This window comes from Diabrotica virgifera, chromosome 9 (genome assembly GCF_917563875.1).
Source record: "Diabrotica virgifera virgifera chromosome 9, PGI_DIABVI_V3a".
Classification (NCBI taxonomy): domain Eukaryota; kingdom Metazoa; phylum Arthropoda; class Insecta; order Coleoptera; family Chrysomelidae; genus Diabrotica; species Diabrotica virgifera.
The window spans coordinates 223140005-223162218 of NC_065451.1; the positions used below are offsets into that span (position 1 = coordinate 223140005).

General features: G+C 35.5%; 3 protein-coding genes across 3 annotated transcripts; all 3 read left to right on the plus strand.

Annotated features, from left to right (window-relative positions):
• The first annotated feature begins 832 nt into the window (after window positions 1–832).
• On the plus strand, window positions 833–3538 carry LOC114325051 (gastrula zinc finger protein xLCGF3.1-like). Its single transcript, XM_050662912.1, has one exon. The coding sequence runs from the start codon at window positions 919–921 to the stop codon at window positions 1684–1686; it is 768 nt and encodes a 255-aa protein (XP_050518869.1). The 5' UTR covers window positions 833–918; the 3' UTR covers window positions 1687–3538.
• Window positions 3539–3700: 162 nt separating this feature from the next.
• LOC126891668 (oocyte zinc finger protein XlCOF15-like) lies at window positions 3701–7098 on the plus strand. The gene is made up of 2 exons (XM_050660899.1): window positions 3701–3729; window positions 6426–7098. Exons 1-2 carry the CDS (start codon window positions 3701–3703, stop codon window positions 7096–7098), a joined length of 702 nt encoding a protein of 233 aa, XP_050516856.1.
• Window positions 7099–10269: 3171 nt separating this feature from the next.
• On the plus strand, window positions 10270–16610 carry LOC114325013 (gastrula zinc finger protein XlCGF49.1-like). Its single transcript, XM_050660900.1, has 2 exons — window positions 10270–10280; window positions 14869–16610. The coding sequence occupies exons 1-2, from the start codon at window positions 10270–10272 to the stop codon at window positions 15542–15544; spliced, it is 687 nt and encodes a 228-aa protein (XP_050516857.1). The 3' UTR covers window positions 15545–16610.
• Window positions 16611–22214: the final 5604 nt, after the last annotated feature.

Here is a 22214-nt window from a genome sequence, read left to right on the forward strand (position 1 = left end):
ATTTTTCATAAATAAATACATATTAATCTAGACTCTAGGCTGATCCTTAAAATTACCAATAATGGTCGAGCTATCAAAATACCTACGTTGTTAAGATTGTTGGTGCGATTAACAATTAAGCACAAATTAAAGTTAGGTATAGGGAAAGGTTTGAAAAAAAAGTATCATAAAATATCATTTCATTATAATAATAAAATACAGGGTGTTCCATTTAAGAAAACTCTTTAGCTTTACTATACTAATACTTTAGCTATACTAATAATTTTTAACAATAGTACACTATTTATTAAAATCCATTTGAACATAAACAGAGTTTTTGATGTCAAACTACTACAATTCTACGGGGTGTGAAAGTTGCTAAGAAATTAATAAAAAACACGTAATTATCTTTTAAACTGCCCCGTATAATCATACAAAACCTCATATTTTAAGAAATATGACACCGAGGAGAATCGAAAAATGTAAAATGTACAGGATGTCCATTAAAAAAAAACGAAGTTATAAGCAACTTCCGGTATAACAGGAAGTAGCAAATATTTTCATTAAATAAATCACTCTTTAAAACCCCTTCATTAACATTTTCATGATTCTGTTGCCTTTAGTTCTCGAGATATTTCTAATAGGCCGATCATCTGTCTCACCCTATATAGGTTAGTAACAGTGACATTTGCTTTTATTGCATTCTTTTGGTACTTTGAACTTTGTTATTGTTGTAATTAGTTACACAATTACAATAATGATAGTATTACGATATATTATTTTTATACCTCCAGGCTCAATTTTTGTTTGCGTTTAAAGCATCTTATATCTTTTATAAATATATTAATTACAAAAAAAAAATAAGTAAACAAATACAGCTTCCGTGTCGAACCATGGCCAGTGAGAAAAACCCTGTCTGCGTAAAGATTAGATGGGTGTATGACCGACGAGAGCGTCTGTCACCAGCCATGGTTCGCTCCGGGAGCTGTACACAAATTCATATTTTTAATAACACTTTTTTTTAGAATAAAGAACTTTAAGTGCAAGATATGTAACAAAGGGTTCTACCATGCAAGAGAAGCTTTAGAACACGAAAATTTGCACACGGGTGCCAAGACTTTCAGTTGCAAACTGTGTGATCGTAGTTATTCTTTGTCCAAAAGACTCAAGGACCACATAAAGGAAAAACACAGCCAAACTATGACAGAAGTAAAAATACACAACTGTGTGATTTGTTTTAAGGTCTACAAAAATCGCTCCGGACTGCTTGGACACTACTCCTCCAACCACAAAGAACTTGGTTATGATTATTCGGCAGCTTGTGACATTTGCAAGAAAACTTTCCCCACAAAACACAAACTGATGTTGCATGAACGGACTCATACAGGCGTCAAACCATACGAATGTAAGATTTGTAACAAAAGCTTTACCCAAAAAGATTCATTGAAGGCTCATAACGTAGTTCATACGGGGGAGAAACCATATGTTTGCGATTATTGTGACAAAAGGTTTGCTCATGCTCGTTCTCATCGATACCACCTGCAGACGCATACTGGTGAGATGTCTTACTTTTGTCCTAACTGTGGAAGAGGGTTGAAATCATTGAGAGGTCTGACAATTCATATAAAAACATGTCGTGCCCTAACATGTGAAGATGACAGTGTAGTAAACGTTAACAGTGAACCCTTAGAGTTAGCCGGAATATAGTGATATTCCCCATTTTCCTTTCATGGTTTTCTAATCTAGGCTGTTTGTATTTTCTCATTGTAGCATGATATTTTATGTCATTTTGACACTTAATTTGTGATCTTCAGGGCTTTGTCATTTGTAGTTCTGTGGTTTCCAAAGCATATTTATCTATTTTGTTCTATATGTCGTCCTTCTGTGACAAGATATGCCATCTCCATCAAAATTTAATTTTTTTTCAATTGTTTATGTCTATGAAGCCTGGACGCTAACAATTAGTTTCCAATATCGTCTCCATACACCAGATTGACAACAGGTGGAATACTTTCTTTGGTTACACCTCCTGATATTTTCAAAATTTATAAATCATGCAGGATGCCGAGGAAATTAAGATGAGAGAATTTTAAATAATTCACAACTCATCTGCTCAGCGTGGTAAAAGCTCCAACAAGAAAGATTCCTTAATACTCAAACAAAAGAGTAAATGAATTAAAAATGTATAAACATTCTCAATTTCTTTGCAACACGAAAATGCAGCAGTTGCATAATACTATGGTCAAATCTGAGAGTGCAGGAAGAGTCTATACCGGTTTCGGGAGTTGCTTCCCCCTCATCAGTAGTCCCATATCCTCCTCTTTCAGATTCGTCCACGTACCACACTTTAGGCCTTTCCGAATTGCAAAGAAAGAAATGTCACGGATGAACTAGGGCCATCTACCGAAAAACAAAGTTATCAATCGAAGTAGCACAGAAAACGACAATAAATATCGTCTCCATACCACCAGATTGACAACAGGTGGAATACTTTCTTTGGTTACACCTCCTGAGATTTTCAAAATTTATAAATCATACAGGATGCTGAGGAAATTAAGATGAGAGAATTTTAAATAATTCACAACTCATCTGCTCAGCGTGGAAAAGCTCCAACAAGAAAGATCCCTTAATACTCAAACAAAAGAGTAAATGCATTAAAAATGTATAAACATTCTCAATTTCTTTGCAACACGAAAATGCAGCAGCTGCATAATACTATGGTCAAATTTGAGAGTGCAAGAAGATTCTATACCGGTTTCGGGGGTTGTTTGGGGGACTACTGATGAGGGGGAAACAACCCCCGAAACCGGTATAGACTCTTCCTGCATTCTCAGATTTGACCATAGTATTATGCAGCTGCTACATTTTCGTGTTGCAAAGAAATTGAGAATGTTTATACATTTTTAATTCATTTACTCTTTTGTTTGAGTATTAAGGAATCTTTCTTGTTGGAGCTTTTACCACGCTGAGCAGATGAGTTGTGAATTATTTAAAATTCTCTCATCTTAATTTCCTCGGCATCCTGCATGATTTATAAATTTTGAAAATCTCAGGAGGTGTAACCAAAGAAAGTATTCCACCTGTTGTCAATCTGGTGGTATGGAGACGATATTTATTGTCGTTTTCTGTGCTACTTCGATTGATAACTTTGTTTTTCGTTAGGTGACCCTACTTCATCCGTGACATTTCTTTCTTTGCAGTTCGGAAAGGCCTAAAGTGTGGTACGTCGAAGAATCTGAGAGAGGAGGATATGGGACTACTGATGAGGGGGAAACAACCCCCGAAACCGGTATAGACTCTTCCTGCACTCTCAGATTTGACCATAGTATTATGAAGCTGCTGCATTTTCGTGTTGCAAAGAAATTGAGAATGTTTATACATTTTTGGTTTTCTATGGTTTTTGGGGATTTCCCCAAAAACCCCGTTAGGATATTCAAAAATTGAACCAAACACCTTTAAACCTTCTACGAATCATGTTTTTGCATGATTTTTAAGGATTTTTTTTAGTTTAGTTTAAGTTTAGTTTAAAAAAATGTATTCTTATAAATAAATAACAAAATAAAATGGACTTTTTTTTATAATAAAATAATATCTTAATCCCAGTGAAGGTTGATAATGCCAAGATCCACTGTTGATTCTCTGCGAACAAAATAAATACAATATTAATGTGTGCTTGTACGCGACAAATAGAAAAGACGGTCGGTGCGAGTATAGGATAGAGATGGGACAGTCCAATCAATACTCGGTGCAGTAAGGAACGGCTCAGCGATTAATTAATACTTAATCGCTGCGCTACGACAGGACGGTTTGAGTTAACTCAACACGTTAAGAGTCCGGTTGGCATCCTATATCCTATATCCTATATCCTATATCCTTTAAGCAAAGTTCGAAACAGATTAGTTTTTTGCCAATGTTTTACTGAAAAGTTAGAAACTTCTACATTTTACTAAAAACACTTTATGATGGTTTTTGAGGTCGTTTGCCCTAGTCAATGGGTTGATCAGCAAATATACACTGGTTCATCCATTAATAATTTATTGTACCATATAAATACTCTGAATTGTACCCAGCTGCTGACAACACTGACTACATTCTATTATAAACGATAGCAAACCCTTAACTAAGTTGAAACTCTTCCCGTGATCTGACTGACTAAATTAGAATTAATGATCTCGTATTTTGTATGTTTGTATATCTATTGTTATATATGCGTGTTTGTTTATATTTTCCCTTTCAATTTAGTTTTGCAAGTATGAAATCATAATACGACTCTTGCTGAATCGACGTGATTCCCTTGTGTCACCGAAGTGCGTGTGCCTCAGATAATTGTAATACATTGATAGTATGTTATTATGTGTAGTAAAACCAATTTGTCTGCAACTGTGAGGATAAGAGATGACAGACGTTCGTTTATGCGGTGCAAGTGACCTTGAGGGTTTTTTTTAACTCTGTTTACCTGTATAACCTAAATAATATCGCATTAAATATAAATCTTTTAAATATCATACAGAACAAGTAAAAACTTCTTTGTATAATGGTATAAAAAGTTTATTGAAAAACTATTAAAAAGTCATCCAAAAGGATTCGCAAAACGTTTTCGATCTAGATCAGATCATCTTCAGTGCGTTATACTTAGTACATGAAACTAGCAACCTTTAAAGAATAGGTGACATCGAGAAATATGAGTTACATTTTTAAAATCTGTTGTTAGTAGCGACTCTAAGTCGATGTTAAAAGATAAATTTAAGAGTGCTCAAAGGGCAACATGATTCACTGCTTGATGATAACTCCTGGTATGGTTTGTTCAACAGTAAATGGTTTGAGTTCAGTTAGTGCGGTCGTAAATATTATTAAATTTATCTGACCTGGCCCATTGTTAAGACCCACCCGGAGCGATAAGCCACCGAGGTAGACAGAGTTGGTCTTTTGCAATTAACACTGACTAGACGGTACTCCCATAATAAAGCCTAAAATAAATTTTACCTGAAACCGGGCCTTTTATACTATTATCGGTTAATCCGGCCTGTTTATAGTGGTAACTAATTGAACTTAACCATTTACTGTTTAACATACCATACTTGCCAATTCGATGGACACAGACCAACCTAGGTTGGTCTAACAACAGATTTTAAAAATGTTAATCATATTTCTCGATGTCACCTATTCTATAAAAGTTGCTAGTTTCATGTACTAAGCAGAACGCACTGAAGATGATCTAATCTAGATCGAAAACGTTTTGCGAATCTTTTTGGATGACTTTTTAATAGTTTTTCAATAAAGTTTTTATACCATTATACAAAGAAGTTTTTACTTGTTCTGTATGATTTTTAATTAAGGTATACAGCCAGCTCGTGACCCGTCAAAATAGCCCGGTCAAAACAGCCCCGTCAAAAAAGCCCCGTCAAAATAGCCCCAACATAAAATAGCCTCGACAAAATAGCCCGCAAACAAAATAGCCCCGACAAAATAGATCGCACACAAAATAGCCCCGGTCAAAACAGCCCCGACTAAAATAGCCCCGGCTAAAACAGCCTCATATAAACAAATACATAATTATTTATAAGGTGTCCAAAAACTTTTTTTTAATTTAAATTATTATAAAAATAATTTTTGTAATTTATTTAATTTAAAATGCATTTTACTATTGCCCGAAAACAGAAAAAAATGTTTATATCATGAATTAACATTGATTTTCGCTTAACTTAAAAATGTTCAAACTTCTAAGAGGCAGGAAAGACAGGACTCGAGTTATCTGAAAAGACAATTTCTATTTAATGTGGTTAAGATAAACATCTGAATAGAGGATAATTACCATTTTCGAAAAAACATTTTTTTAGGAATTATTTCATGATGAATTCTGAAGGGTGCTTTTTTTTCGGGGCTGTTTTGTCGCGGCTATTTTGTGGGTGGGCTATTATTCCGCGGCTATTTTGTCTGCAGGCTATTTTGTCGGAGCTATTTTGTGTGCGGGATATTATGTCGGGGCTATTTTGTCGGAGCTTTTTTGACGGGGCTATTTTGACGGGGTACCCAGCCAGCTACTGGGACTTTCTTTTTTTTTATAAATCTTTTAATTAATTTTTTTTTAAAGGAGTTTTTCGAAGTTTCTGCATACTGAGTTAAATCCCGTTACAACTTCGGTGAAAAGATGAAAATGAAATTTATTTCGGGGTTTGCCCAAAGTGTTCAGTAAAACCTGGAATAAACTAGTCATACCGGGACGAGACTGCATATAGATCTTTTGACTATAACATATATGATCAAAAGTTGATGTTAGAATCGATAGAAATACATTTTTGCAAATTGTTGAGTTGGTGCTTTTTACTTGTTACCCCACGGTATATTTGTATTTGCTTTCAAAGTATCTTATGTCTTTTATAGCAGATTGATGACCAAAATAGGTAATAAATACATAAATTCGTATTTTTAATAAAAACTTTTTTTAGAAAAAAGAAATATAAGTGCAAGATATGTAAGCTGAGGTTCAAATATCCAGGAGTTGCTATAGAACACGAAAATGTGCACACGGGTGCTAAGCCTTTCAGTTGCGAACATTGCAGTTCTAGCTATTCTTTATATACATCCCTCAACAGCCACATAAGGAGAAAACACAGCAAAACTAGCACAGAAGAAAAAATCTACAGCTGTGTGATTTGTTCTAAGGAATACAAACACGAATCATCTCTACAAATGCACTACACTACCAATCACAAAGAACTTTATGATTGTTCAGTAGCTTGTGACATTTGTAGTAAAACTTTCGCTACAAGACGCCTGCTGAGTAGACATAAACCGACTCATACAGCCTTCAAGCCATACGAATGTAACATTTGTAACAAAATCTTTTCCAAGAAAGTTGCGTTGAAGGCACATAGTGTAGTTCATACGGGGGAGAAACCATATGTTTGCAAGGATTGTAACAAGAGGTTTGCTCATCGTAGTCACTATAGGTATCACGTAAAGACTCACACAGGAGAGAAGTCCCACGTTTGTGGCAACTGTAAGAAAGGGTTTATAGCATTGAGTGGTATGAGAAAACATATGAAAACATGTCTAACATATGAAGATGACAGTGAAGTTAAAGTTAAAAGTGAACCCTTAGAGTTGGATGGAATGTAGTAATATGTGGATGTAGGCTTTCTCTCTCTCTCTCTCTATCTCTCTCTCTCTCTCTCTCTCTCTGGGCTCTGGCCTCCCCTAGCAGCTGCCTCCAAGTATCTCTGTCTCTGGCTGCTCTCCTCCAGTTATCCACCCTCAATATATCTTTAGCTCACTTCGTCTATCCACCTCTTCCTACTGGCTGACGTCCCACCATAGTTCCGCTAAGCGTTCTACTAGGTGTTCCGTCGTGATCCATTGTTATAAGGTAAAACGTCCAGCGCAATCTTTGTATTTTTTGCATAATTTGCTGTAGAGGGTTCTCTGTAATATTCCTATAACTCGTGGTTGAACCTTATTCTCCCGTACCACTATCGCAAATATGTCCCAGTATCCTCCTTAATATCTTTCTTTCAAAAGTATTAATAAGGTTTATTGTCTTTTCAGTCATGATCCATGTTTCTACACCATATGTTGCTATTGGCCGTATAATCTTCTTCTTCTTCTTATAATAGGCCTCTTGGCCTGTTCCTTACCGATTTTGAGCTTGTATTCGTAGCTGTGATGTTGACTGCCAGCTATCTCGCCACCTTTTAAAAGGCCTTCCTATTGGTCTCTTGCCTGTTGGCTTCGAATCCCTGGCTATACGGGCTATTCTCTCGCTGTTCATTCTCGTCACATGCTGATTCCACTCTCGTCGTCTCTGTCTTCCCCACCGTACTATATCTTGTATGTTACCGAGATCTCTTATTCTGTCGTTCGGTATTCTGTCTCTCAGTTTTTTCCCAGTTATTGACCTCAGCGTTCTCATTTCTGATGTTCTCAGTATCTTCTTGGTTTCTGCTGTGTTACATCTTGTTTCTATCGCGTACGTCATGATCGGTCTTACACATGATTTGTATATGCGTATTTTCCCTTCCAGCCTCATATTTTTGTTTCTCCAGATGACATCCCTCAGACATCCTGACACGTAATTGGCTTTATTCGCTTGCTTTCGGACGCTCTCTTTAACATCTCCATAACTACATATTTCGATTCCCAGATATTGGAATCTCGAGACTTGCTCAATTAGTTCGTTGTTAATTACTAATTTTTAACAGGGATTTTGTCTTGGCTGTTGATATTTTCATGTTGTAGTTCTTTGCCACTGTATTGAAAGTTTGTGCCATTCGCTATAGGTTATCCTCGTTATCGGAGATTAAGATTGCGTCGTCAGCATAACAGAGGATTTTTATTTGTTTTTCCGCCATCTTATATCCTTTTCCAGTACTTTTAATGTTTTCTATGATTTTGTCCATGACTAAATTAAAAAGCAGTGGGCTCAAGCTATCTCCTTGTCTGATTCCCGAGTTTATTTCTACTTCCGATGTTAGTTCATTCTCGACTTTTATTCTGGTTTTGTTCTTCGCATTAATGTCTTTAATTATCCTTATCATCTTGTTGGGCTGATTTTTCTCCTTTAACAATCTTAGCACATCTTCCAACCTTACACAATCGAAGGCCTTAGTCAGATCTATAAAGCACATAAATGCAGGTTTATTATATTCCAGTGCTTTCTCAGCAATTTGTCTGGCTATGAATATGGCCTCTATTGTGGACCTATTTTTCCGAAAACCTTGTTGTTCCTCACTAATTGTGTATTCTTCATTTATTTTATTGGCAAGTATTTTTGTTAAGAGTTTAAGAGTTGTGCTCAGCAAGGTGATGGTACGGTAGTTGCTAGGGTCTTTGCTGTTTCCTCTCTTGTGTATAGGTATTGTTATACTCGTCCTCCACTGGTCTGGTACACGCTGGCAACATATTATTTCTTGAAAGAGGATCTCTATGTTTTCGATTAAGGTTTCTCCTCCGTATTTCAGGAGTTCATTTGGTATCCCATCGGGTCCTGGTGCTTTTCTGTTTTTTAATTTACGTATGTTATTCCTTATTTCTTCTTTTGTGATTTCTAGTTCTGTGTCTATGTTGGATTCGTCTTCATTTCCTGTTTCTTCCTCTTCTCCAGGTGCTATAGTATCTTCCTTATATAGTTCTTCTGTATAGGCGGTCCATTGTTCTGCTTCTATTTTATTTAAACTTCTATATTCGTTAATGGGTTTTTCCTATTTTTTAGTATTTTCCAAACTTTTCTTTTCGGCCCATACAAATCGTGTTCCATTTTTTTGGTAAAGCGTATCCAATATTCCCTTTTTAAATTGCTTATCTTAGAACTGATATAATTTCTTGTGTCTCTGTATTGTTGGTAATCGTTTGGTGTTTTGTTAGTGCAGTATGATGATTTTATATATGTATTTTAAACTTTACTTCCCTATGGATTAAAACACCTGAGACAGAGAGAAGTGTGCTTTGTTAGTAAGCATTATCCGTTTCCGTATTTCTTCCTCCTCCCCACCATTCTCTTCTTCTTCTTCTTCAAGTGCCATCTTCGTTCCGAAGGTTGGCGATCATCAGGGCTATACGTATTTTCGAAACTGCTGACCGAAACAATTCGTTGTTGCTACAGCTATACCATTCCCGTAGATTTTTTAGCCAGGAGTTTCGTCTTCTTCCTATGGCCTTTGTTCCTGCTATCTTCCCCTGCATAATTATTCGAAGCAGTTCATATCTTTCGCCTCTTGTAATGTGTCCCAAGTATTGCAGTTTTCGTTTTTTGATCGTAAATATGACTTCCTTTTCTTTATTCATTCTTCTCAAGACCTCGACGTCTGTGACTCTCTCCGTCCATGATATTCTCAAGATTCTGCGATACATCCACAGTTCAAATGCCTCTAATTTTTTGGTATCAATCTTTTTTAGCGTCCATGACTCCATTCCGTAGAACAGTACAGAAAGTACGTAAAATCTCATCAGGCGAAGTTTCATTTCAAGGCTCAAATCTCTTCCACAGAACACTCTCTTCATTTTAGTGAATATGGATCTGGCTTTTTCTATTCTTATTTTGATTTCTGCTGAGCTATCGTTGTCTTCATTTATAATTCTCAGTTATCCATTCTCAGTTATCTGTAAACCCAGGTACAGTTGAGTCCGCGAATCTTTACCCGTGCGTCATCATTTAAAGCATACGAAATAAGTCGATGATAAATCGGAAATTGAAATTTACTAAACGCAACAGCAAGTGACAGTAAGTGACTTGCTGTTGCTTTTAGTAAATTTCAATTTCCGACTTATCATCCACTTTTTCGTATGCTTTAAATGATGACGCAGGGGTAAAGATGCGCGGACTCAACTGTATGTGAGCTGTTCTACTACTTCTACATTAGCGTGGTCTACTTTTAAATTCTGCAAGTTTCGTTGGTCCCCTGCTTGTATTAGGGCTTTAGTTTTATCGACGTTGACGGCCAGCCCTATTTCTTTAGCATTTTCTTCAAGCTCCACATATATTTCGGGTCTAGGACATTTCGCCGTCGCCGTTTCGCCGTCGCCATTTCGACGTCGCCGTTTCGCCGTCGAGCCATTTCGCTGTCGCCATTTCGTTGTTAGAATTAATACTTATAATTTCGGGATGATCATTACTTGTATATAAGTTTTGAATGGTTTTCGAACGATGATATACAATCACTTTTGCAAAAGAAAAAATATAGGGACGCGGATGAGCGAATTTTAAGATTAGTCCGAAACTTCAATGCCGATGGAGATATTTTAGAATATCTTAGAGGACTTGCCCATAATTATGAAATGTAACTTTTTAAATTTTTTTAATACTGTAAATATTTTATTTTTTTAAGAGCAGAATAAATAAAGCAAGAACGATAATTAAATCATTGAACGGAGTTTTCTGGAGTACCGAGATAGGGAAACAAAGAAAAAGGAGAATACACAACACCATGATTAAGAGCACATTGGCATACGGATCCGAAACATGGAGAATAAAGGAACACCAAAAACGAAAAATAGAAGCTACTGAGATGGACGCCCTAAGAAGAGCAAGTAGAATATCGAGATTGGACCGGGTTAGAAATGAGGAAGTAAAGCGAAGAATGAATTTACAGTAAACGGTTGGAGAATGCATTGAGAAGAAACAATTAACGTGGCACGGACATGTTCAGAGAATGGGGGAGATAAGATTGCCAAAGAAAATTATGAAATGGGTACCTACAGAAAACAAGAAAAGAGGAAGACCAAGAACGACATATACGACGGATACAAGAAGTAAGACGATCAATGAGTGTACGAGGATTAGAAGATGAAAACTGCAATGATAGAAGATATTGGCAACAAGGCATCGGACAACGTCGGAGGACGTTTTGAAACCGAATTTATATATATAAATATTTTATTTTTCAGACGAAAACAATGTATAGTTGAATACGAAAATATAACTTGGTTTTACTACCAACATCAGCATTTTATTTACACTGACATTTAGTATAAAAAAAGTTAGTATGTTATCACATTCTTGTATGTATGACGGCGAACTGGCTCGACTGCGAAACGGCCGACGGCGAAGTGGCTCGACGGCGAAACGGCGACGGCGAAATGGCGACGGCGAAACGGCGACGGCGAAACGGCGACGGCGAAACGGCGACGGCGAAACGTCCCAGTCCGATATATTTCTGTGACGTGTCTTGGTTCTTCCCATCAAACGTCATCGACGTACACTGCAATCTGCTTAGACTTATCAAACAGTAAATTTTTTGGGTTTATGGACACGAGAGAGAATTTTTTGGGTTTATAGAGAGAAGTCCCACATTTGAAACGGGTTTATCATTGAGTGGTATGAGAAAACATATGAAAACATGACGTACCCCAACCTATGAAGATGATAGTGAAGTTAAAGTTAAAAGTGAGCCTTTAGAGTTGACTGGAATATAGTCATATGTATGTGGATACAACTTCACCATTTTTCCTTCATGGTATTCTAATCTAGGTTATTTGTATTCATCACGGTTTAGCATGATATTTTATTTCATTTGACCGTCTAATTTGTGGTCTTTTTATTATTACTTATACCGTATATATTATTTGTTACTTCCCACAAAGAGTAATCTGTGGTACTATCATTAGTTAGCTCTCTAAGGGGGAATTTATAGTTTCATCTTTGAATTTTTGATCTCTGTTTTAAGCTGTTGTATAAGATTATTATTCATCGGTTGAAATATTGTGATCCATACCCATAATTTTTCATTTTTGAAAACTTAAATACTAATAATTAATTTAGTTTTTTTTTGAAGAGTTACCTATTTTTATTTGATCAGATGACCGCAATTTATGTAGATATTAGTTTATTGTTGTTATGTCTGTATATGCCTATTTTCAACAGCAATTAATAAATACAGTTTTTTTAAGTTTATTATTTTTGATAATTTTCGTGCCAGCTACAGCAGGCAATATCTTATTTAGATGCAGTGATCCAAGAAGACGATACCTTATACAATAGTGATGTTGATTTTATAGTTACTTTCGAGTATTCGTTACAAATCATTACTTTTGTATAAAGTAATCATTTACAATATTCGTTACTTTGATTACTATGATTACTTTTGTATTTGAGTAGCGGTAATCATATCGAGAATCGTATTTCTCAGTAGGTAGGTATTTTGTATACGTATTCCGATATAACGACGACCTTCACCGATCTGTTTTTACTCGCTGGGATACGATTGGTAGAAAGTAACGAAGTAATCAGAGTAATCAAAGTAACGATTTGCATTTCTGTATAGTAATCGTTACTTTCGACATTCGTAAGTAACGAGTACTTTGTAACGAATAGATACTTTTTCAACATCTCTATTATACAAGGTATTATAAAATGCGATACGTGGGATAGCCGAACATATACTGCGAGGCATAAGCTAAGGATATAGAAAGTGTATGCTCATTTTCATAGTTAATTTTTTCGTAAACGGATTAACCGATTTGGCTAATTTTTTTTTATTATTTTAGATATTTCTTTAGTCTTTATACAGTTGTGCAAAGATTTACTCAAACTTCTTTTTTGTACTTATACCGGTTGGAATAAAAGGAATATTTTTCTTATGTTAAGTTTGAAATACCCTGTAGGGAAGACGAGGTACAAATCTGAGTATATATTGGAATCGTATTGTAGTCTTATGTTTTGTAAACATTTTGTTTTTTGAATGTGCTTGATATCTTTAGAAACAAAGAAAATAGACGGTTTTTTAGTTTAACATGTGATTTAACCGAAACAAAAGTTTGAGACACCCTGTAGGGAGGAAAAGGTAAAATTGTGGTTATGCACTGATACTATGTTGTAGTCACATATTTTGTAAACCGTTTATTATTTTAATTTCTCTGATATCTTTAACAACAAAGAAACTAGACGGTTTACTCTTTAATATGTGTTTTAACTGACAACTGCGATACGTGAAGATGCCATGTCTTATCATACCACTAAGATGAAATTATTTCCTATATATAATGCGAAAGGAAAAGAGTGTTCAAAGAAAAAGAATATGTGTAATGTACCTCTCGCTATTTAAAGAGCCTCCATGTAGACACCAAATCCTTATTACTTTCAAGAAGTTCCACCCCAAAACATCACGAAGCCCCCATTAAACAATCTCGTCTCTTTTATGTTGCGCTGTGCATACCGCTTATCTTGTCGACAAATAGCTCTTATAGGTGCCGATAAGAACTGTTTACGTTATATACCTTTCTGTTTTTTAAACTTTTGTTAACGGTATTTTTTTTATTGTTAATTTAGTTTTGTTTCAAAAGTAAAACCACCTATTTTCCTTGTTTCTAAAGATATCAGGGAGATTCAAAAAAGAGAATGTTCACAAAACAGTAGTCTACAATACGATTCCGATCTATCCTAAGATTTGTACCTCGTCCTCCCTACAGGGTGTTTCAAACTTAACATAAGAAAAACATTTCTTTTCTTCCACCCGGTATAAGTACAAAAAAGAAGTTTGAGTAAATATTTGCACAACTATATAAATACTAAAGAAATATCTAAAATACTAAAAAAATAGCGAAATCCGTTAATCCGTTCACGAAAAAATCAACTATAAAAATGAGCATACATTTTCTATATCCTTAACTTATGCCTCGCAGTGTATAATACGATGTTACTTGCAAGAATTAATCTCAGAGGGTTTAGGGGTTTTTACAATGAAAATTACGATATTGGATGGAGCTGTGTATTTCGTGTTTCTTATGCAAAGATCGAACGTTAACTAACTAAAAGCAAAACGTCGCAAAAGCTCTGAACGCACTATAAGTTTTTCCACAGGAGAACAAAAAAACATTCACTGCATGCGAAAATCGCCAAACGTAAATAGAAAATTATTGATTCAATATCGAGGTATTAATAATTAATCAATATCAACAATTCTCCATTTAGGTCTAACGACTTTCGCATGTAGCGAATATTTTTTTACTCTCCTGTACTCTGTATAAAAACCCATTTTTGGGTTTCGAACTTTGGCATCTTAAGCGATGAAAAGCTAATATAACTCTCTTTATCTTCTATTAATATCTGCAAACCTTAAAATATAAACACAAACACTTGGACCTCCCACACACTAACTCACTGGCCATGCGTTGGTGGTTGACCATACGCATATTAGAACATCCCTTACATAGACGCTGCACAAGGGGCTGGTTTGTTACAGTATACTTTTGTTTGGTGTTACTGAATCCTATGTCTTTTATAATAGATTAATCACAAAAATAGATAAAAAATACAGCTCCCGAAGCGAACCATGGCCGTTGAGAGAAATCCTCTCTGCGTAAAGTTTAAGTGGGCGTACGACCGACGTTTCTCATCGGCCATGGTTCGCTCCGGGAGCTGTACATAAATTCGTATTTTTAATAAAAACTTTTTTTTAGAAAACAGAAATTTAAGTGCAAGATATGTAACAAGGGCTGCTACTCTGCAAGAGGAGCTTTAGAACATGAAAATTTCCACACAGGTGATAAGCCTTTCACTTGTAAACATTGTGGACGTAACTATTCTTTGTCTAAAACCCTCAAGGATCACATAAAGCAAAAACACAGCAATACTATCACAGAAGTAAACACGCACAGTTGTGTGGTTTGTTTTAAAGTGTACGAAAACCGCTCCGGATTGCTTTCACACTACTCGTCCAACCACAAAGAACTCGGTTATGATTATTCATCATCTTGTGATATTTGTAGAAAAACTTTCTCCACAAGGCAGTCACTGAAGTTGCACGAACGGACTCATACAGGCTTCAAACCTTACGAATGTAACATTTGTAACAAGAGCTTTTCTCAGAAAAATTCGTTGAAGGCACATAACAGAGTTCATACAGGGGAGAAACCATATGTTTGCAATTATTGTAACAAAAGGTTTGCTCAAAATGCTCCTTATCTATATCACTTGAAGACGCACACTGGTGAGAGGTCTCACTTTTGTCTGCACTGCAAAAAAGGATTTTCATCCTCTGGTAATTTGAGCAATCATATGAAAAGATGTAAGAAATACGAAATTACAAGTGAAATAAGCATTAAAGGCGAACCTCTTGAATTAGCCGAAAAATAGTGATCTTGCGACGATGATACAATTTTATCCTCTAAAGTACACCAATGTACTAAGCCAAACGTGTTTTTATACCGTCTCTGACAGTATAAAAGACGGAACGGCAAAAACAATTTCATGAATCTCTGTTTGCTTAACGGAGAATAAACAAGCAGGTATAATGGTTGTACGAATAAATAAGCAGGTTGATGAGACTCTTAATCTCACGGTCGTGGGTTCGTGGCCCACGTTGGGCGCCATTTTGTAACGTCCTGATCGTACCAAGACCAGGGCATTAAGCAACACCACACTGCTGGGAGGAACGAGGGGAGAAACTTCTTGAATATCCCTTAGGATATTCAAAAGAGAAACGCCCCTCGCTCCATCCATCAAAATGGTGCTCTGTTTTGACTTTGCTGGTTACCGATATAAGAATAATTGGAGTATAAAAGTACTCAGCTTTAAATCGTTCCTTTAGGAGTCATGTAGTTCTTCAGGAAGGGTTCCACTGTTTGTAGGAAGTAGTTGCTGCCAGTAGTTATGGGAAAGTCTTGAGGGCTGTCTCGTAGAAATCATTCTGATGCATCAGTAGTTGGACCCAAGGTACTGTGGGCGGTTGCAAGTAAGTTTTGGTTGTGGACCCAAGGTACTATGGGCGGATTCAAATCAGTTCTGCTCCCCAAGGTAGTGTGGGCTGCAGTTTGCTTCTTAAGGTAGTGTGGGCTACAGTTTGCTTCCCTAGGTAGTGGCTAGAAAAATTAATATAAAGATCAGTTTCCTTCCAAAAGAAAACACGATCATAAATAAAGCTGAGTATCCAAAGAAGAACTATCTCAACAAAATCCCTGATGCAGCGTGGCATTATTAAAAATAAATATAAACGTAAAAGTTTTATTAATAAAATATTATAACTATGTAAAAGAAATAAGGTAATCTATTATATACCAATAAAAAGAAATAAAATTCAAAATGTTTTCTGGTTTATTTGAAGAAAAAGAAAACTAAGAAAACGCCATGCAAAAGAAAACTATTAAAAAACTTGGGCTTAAAACTAGATAATGAAACTTACCCGTATATCTAACGGTCTAAACACTAACACAAGTTGTGCGAATATTGCTCATTTGCGTGGTAATGATGGAGAAAGGCCAAGTATAAATTTGTATCGGTTTAAATACCTTGGAACGGCTTAAAAGAATCGAACAAATTAATTTTATGATAGTCTGGTCGCTTTTAAAAATATAGTACGAGTCATTCAATCAGTTGATCGAAACGTATAAGGTGAGTTAAACGTATCCCTACCATATCTCGAGTTGAGCGAGGTTTCCTTTCCGAGGATGTATATCCATTTCGTGTTAATAAATAAATGCAATTCCTAATCCATTCGATCGTCGTTTAGTATCATTTATTCATTTATCAAATATCAAATCAACCCGAGATTTACGAAAGTCCGATATGTAAATTGTAAATATATTTTGATAACGACATTAACAAGTAATTAACGCTAACTACCTTATCTTTTGTAAGTTTGGTTTTAAAATAAATGTCTTGTAAAAACCAATCCCGTCTTCGACTGAATTTGTTACCCGAGATCATCATGGCTGTGATCGCATCACGCCAAGACAACGGGGTTTGGAAGATTTCGGAATATGGTCGGCATACGTTTAACTCACCTCCTAGGCAACCAAACGACGTTTTTATAACGTAGATAACACGTCATAAAAATGACCAATTGACGTGTTTCTATGACGTAGTACCGACGTTGAAAATCACGTGTATTTGACTCATCGATTTGACGTCATAATTGTGACGATTTTAAAACGTCAAAATGGTGACGACTTTATACGTCGATAAAATCACGTCTTTAATACTTTCAAAAAGTGACCTCTTTAAGATGTTTCAAAATAGGTAGTATAAAAAATAGGTAACATGAAACCTATAGGTCTACGTCCCATGTGTCGAAGATATACTACCATTTATTTAAGATCGCTTGTGCATTAGAAGCAATCTAACATTGATTCTGCATGATCGTACCAGCCCTCGCATTATAGAATTTTCACTATTTATATAAGTATACCTACTTACTGTGTCAAAACTGAAACAACATATAAACTAATAAATAATTTATTAACAAATTATCCAGCATACTTTATGTCTCAATTTAACGCTGTCCATTAAATCAAAAATAATCATGAACAACTCATTTTGGAATACAATACCTATGTACCATTGTACACGCTCATGTACAGTAGTACATGAGCGTCATTTTTCTTTGCCATCTCATAGCTAAATCTTGTAGACTGCTGAAGCAATCTTAGAAGGCTAAACATTAATTTTAAACTCGATAACACATAATTAGTTTATTAACAGAAAATAAACATAACCTCAAACAGTTGTCAAGAAGAATACTGAACTAACTCACTGAGCAAAAACACATACAAATCTCTTAATTAACACGTTTCTTCAACTAAATATCTAAATGAAAAGTCTTATTTTATCACACAAGACACAAACCACGTAAACAATAAATGAGAAATGAAAACGTTTTTTAAACGTATTTTAACGTCATTAATCTTAGGTATTAAAAATCACCTACAAAAGACGTCTATATGACGTAATTTTCAAACACGTGTATATATTCAACCAAAACTGACGTTTCCTCGACGTTGTATGACGTCACTTGGTTGTCTGGGCTATTATACCTGCTTGGTCATTCTCCGTTCAGCATATTATAGAGAATGGTATGAAAATACGTTTTGCTTAATACATTGGCGTAATCTAGACGATAAAATTATATTATCGTCACAATCTATATCCGGCACATTCCATGACATGTAAATAAGGGTCAGCTGCAGGTTTCGTGCACCTAGGACGTCCTGGAACTGGTCTTCTTGTGTATGCTCCACTTTCTTTATACCTTCTTAAAGCTCTTAAAACGCTGGATTGGTGGAGCAACACATTGCGGCAATCATTTATCTCCAAATAAAGCTACGATTTGGGCTGTTTGTTCTGACGTTAAGTTACTAATTTTTTTTCTAATAATGCACCTCCTTATTGAAAAATCAAGCAGACCATAGTGCATAGATCAAATTCTCGAATACAAACTTCCAAAATAAAATATTCTCTTATCAATGTTTTTTTTATTTAGCTTAATGCCTTGACAACTTATGGCCATTTACATGGTACAGTGGATTTATGCAATCAGGTACCTAGTGTACTGTGTGTGTGTGTGTGTGTTTAGTAAATGTCTTGTTACTTAGCAAATCCGACATCATTGTCTTTGTAGAGAGACGCTGATTGTATCCGAACGTTTGTTTACTTTCTTTTTCGGAGAAGACACTTTTGTAGACATCTGAAGAAGACAATAGACGAGTATTATAACATTTTGCTAAAATTTAAAAATTATGCGATCCTTTTTGTGATTGGTGTATTTGCAAATTGTGGGTTAGTGCGTTTGTGACGGGTAGCTCTTTTAGGACGACAGACTCAGTAAAACAGGTTAAATACAAAGTACAGTGGAACCCCGATAAGTCGGCTTCCGATAAGCCGGAAGTCCGGCTGACCCGGACCGATTTTCATCATTAAAAGCAAACATTTTTTCAGTTTGACTGAGATTTTTACCATGAAATGAACAATACTGTATTAGTCGAGAAAGCCACTGCGCATCCGCTAGGAAAAATATTCCGATTCGGATTTTTTGCACAATCTTACTCAAAAAGGACCCCTTTTAACAAATTTGCATGTTGCCAGGACCAAAAGTGGGTAAAAAATTTTTTAAACGTTTTTTTTCCTAAAATAATTTTTTTTGCATGGAACAAAGTTTTTTTAGGTTTTGTGTTTCATTCCAAACAGAAAAGGTCTTTAGTGACTTTTCTCTAAAAGTTTATAGTTTTTGACATACTTATAAGCGATTAAAAATGGAAAAATTGCGAAATCGGCCGTTTTTAACCTTCAAAAACTATATGAAAAACTTAAAAAATTGTAATGTTGCCAAGGTAGGTAGATATTCTTTAAACATCGATTGATGAAATCCCGAAGAGTTTTTTGCAATACAGTATTCAAAACTCCTTTGTTTTATAATTTCTAATCACGCGTGCGCGACACTATTTTCCACCGTTGCAGGTGTATACAGTATGGTGCAAATGAAAGGAATAAATTCGTTATTTCGTAAACCGGCGACTTTAAGGAAAAAACCGGAAACAGGTCGATTTTTATTTTTAAGTTATGATATTGTGGCATATATGGTATACTAGTGACGTCATCCGTCTGGGCGTGATGACGTAATCGATGATTTTTTTAAATGAGAATAGGGGTCGTGTGCTAGCTCATTTGAAAGGTTCTTCAATTCTCTATTCAGTAATGTAAACATTTACATAATTTTTTATACAGGGTGTCCAAAAATTTTTTATTAAATTAAATTATTTGACAAAAAAAGAAGTAGAAGATGATTTTTTAAAATGAGAGTGGGGGTTGTGTGATAGCTCATTTGAAAGGTTATTGAATTTTCTATTCACTAATATAAACATTAACATAATTATTTATACAGGGTGTACAAAAAATTTTTTTTTATTAAATTAACTTTGATTAAATTTGACAAATAGAAGAAAAAATTTTTTTGTACACCCTGTATAAATAATTATATAAATGTTTATACTACTGAATAGAGAATTGAAGAACCTTTCAAATGAGCTAGCACACGACCCCTATTTTCATTTAAAAAAATCATCGATAACGTCATCACGCCCAAATGGATGACGTCACTAGTATACCATATATGCCACAATATCATAACTTAAAAATAAAAATCGACCTGTTTCGGAATTTTTCCTTAAAGTCGCCAGTTTACGAAATAACGAATTTATTCCTTTCATTTGCACCATACTGTCGGAGGAATATAGTGTCGCGCACGCTTGATTAGCAATTAAAACACAAAGGAGTTTTGAATATTGTATTGCAAAAAACTCTTCGGGATTTCATCAATCGATTTTTAGAGAATATCTATCTACCTTGGCAACATTCAAATTTTCGTTTTTCACATAGTTTTTGAGGGTTAAAAATGGCCGATTTCGCAATTTTTCAATTTTTAATCGCTTATATGTCAAAAACTATCAACTTTAGAGAAATGTCACTGAAGACCTTTTCTGTTTGGAATGATCCAAAAGACCTAAAAAAACTTTGTTCTATGCAAAAAAAATAATTTTAGGAAAAAAACACAAAAAAACGTTTAAAAAATTTTTGACCCACTTTTGGTCCTGGCAACATGCAAATTTGTTAAAATGGGTCCTTATTGAGTAAGATTGTGCAAAAAATCCGTATCGGAATATTTTCCTAGCGGATGCGCAGTGGCTTTCTGGACTATACATATACAAGAGTACGTAATTTAGATGTACTGTGCAAATGTATTTCAAGTTTTTGCAATTGTAATGGAGTTTATCTGTGTGTACACCGTATTTTATTAATTTTTACCATATTTTCCGGCTAACCCGGATTTTTGATTACCCGGATCGGCCGCGGTCCCGATTAATCCGACTTATCTAGGTTCCACTGTAAATATATTTGGGATATTTATAACAGTGCAAAGTAAATAAAATAAAATATAATTATATTTTATGCAAAGGAAAAATAACAGCTTACTACGGGCATAACAATATTAGAATAATACAATACACAACACAATATTATATACAATAGCAATCAATCTATCTAGTCATTCAGACTCGGAGCGTATCACATTTCAATCCAATGCGATAACAATCAAACAGCGACGCACAGTCGCCCATCCATCGTGTCTCGATCGGAGGTGGCCACTGGCCTCTACCGCTCACTGCGGATACGGTTACGGCGAAATGCCTTATCAATACCGAGACGCACACCTCGGCAAAGTCCCAACTCAACTCGTTGCATCTCTGCCGTTTTGAGTTCTTCTTGATTCAATACGTCAAGAAGAAGTGATTTTATGATTCTCCTCGCTCGTCTTAAATACGCTCTTGGTGCCATCTCTTTTATCCTTTCCCATCTCTTTTAGCCATTCTCCTAGTGGTGGTATGTAGAGGGAATGCGCCAGCATGGATACTCCTTAGATCCTCTACGGTTGACCTGCCGATCGCCAGCTGTGGGCATCATATCATTACAGGTTTTCTTTTAACTCCACGGTATATTTTTGTGTGTTTTTAAAGCATCTTATGTCTTTTATAGCAGATTGATAACAAACATAAGTAAACAAATACATAAATTCATTTTTAATAAAAACTTTTTTTAGAAAAAAGAAATTTAAGTGCTGGATGTGTCCCAAGATGTTCAGCTATCCAAAAGCTGCTTTTGAACACGAAAATGTGCACACGGGCGCTAAGCCATTTAGTTGCAAACATTGTGATTGTAGCTATCCTTTGTCTACGACCCTCAAGGATCATATAAAGCGAAAACACAGCAAGCCTATAAAAGAGGAAACGCACAGGTTGACTACAACCCCCAAGGATCAGATAAAGCGAAAACACAGCAAACCTATAAAAGAAGTGCACAGGTGTGATCTTTGTTGTAAAGTATATAAAACCTATTTAGGACTAAATCGACACTATGCTTCCCACCAAGACGAACTTGGTTATGATTATAGATCAGAGTGTGACATTTGCGAGAAAAGTTTCAACTCAATAAACGACGTGATTGAACACAGAGTGACTCATTTTTTACAATTTGATAG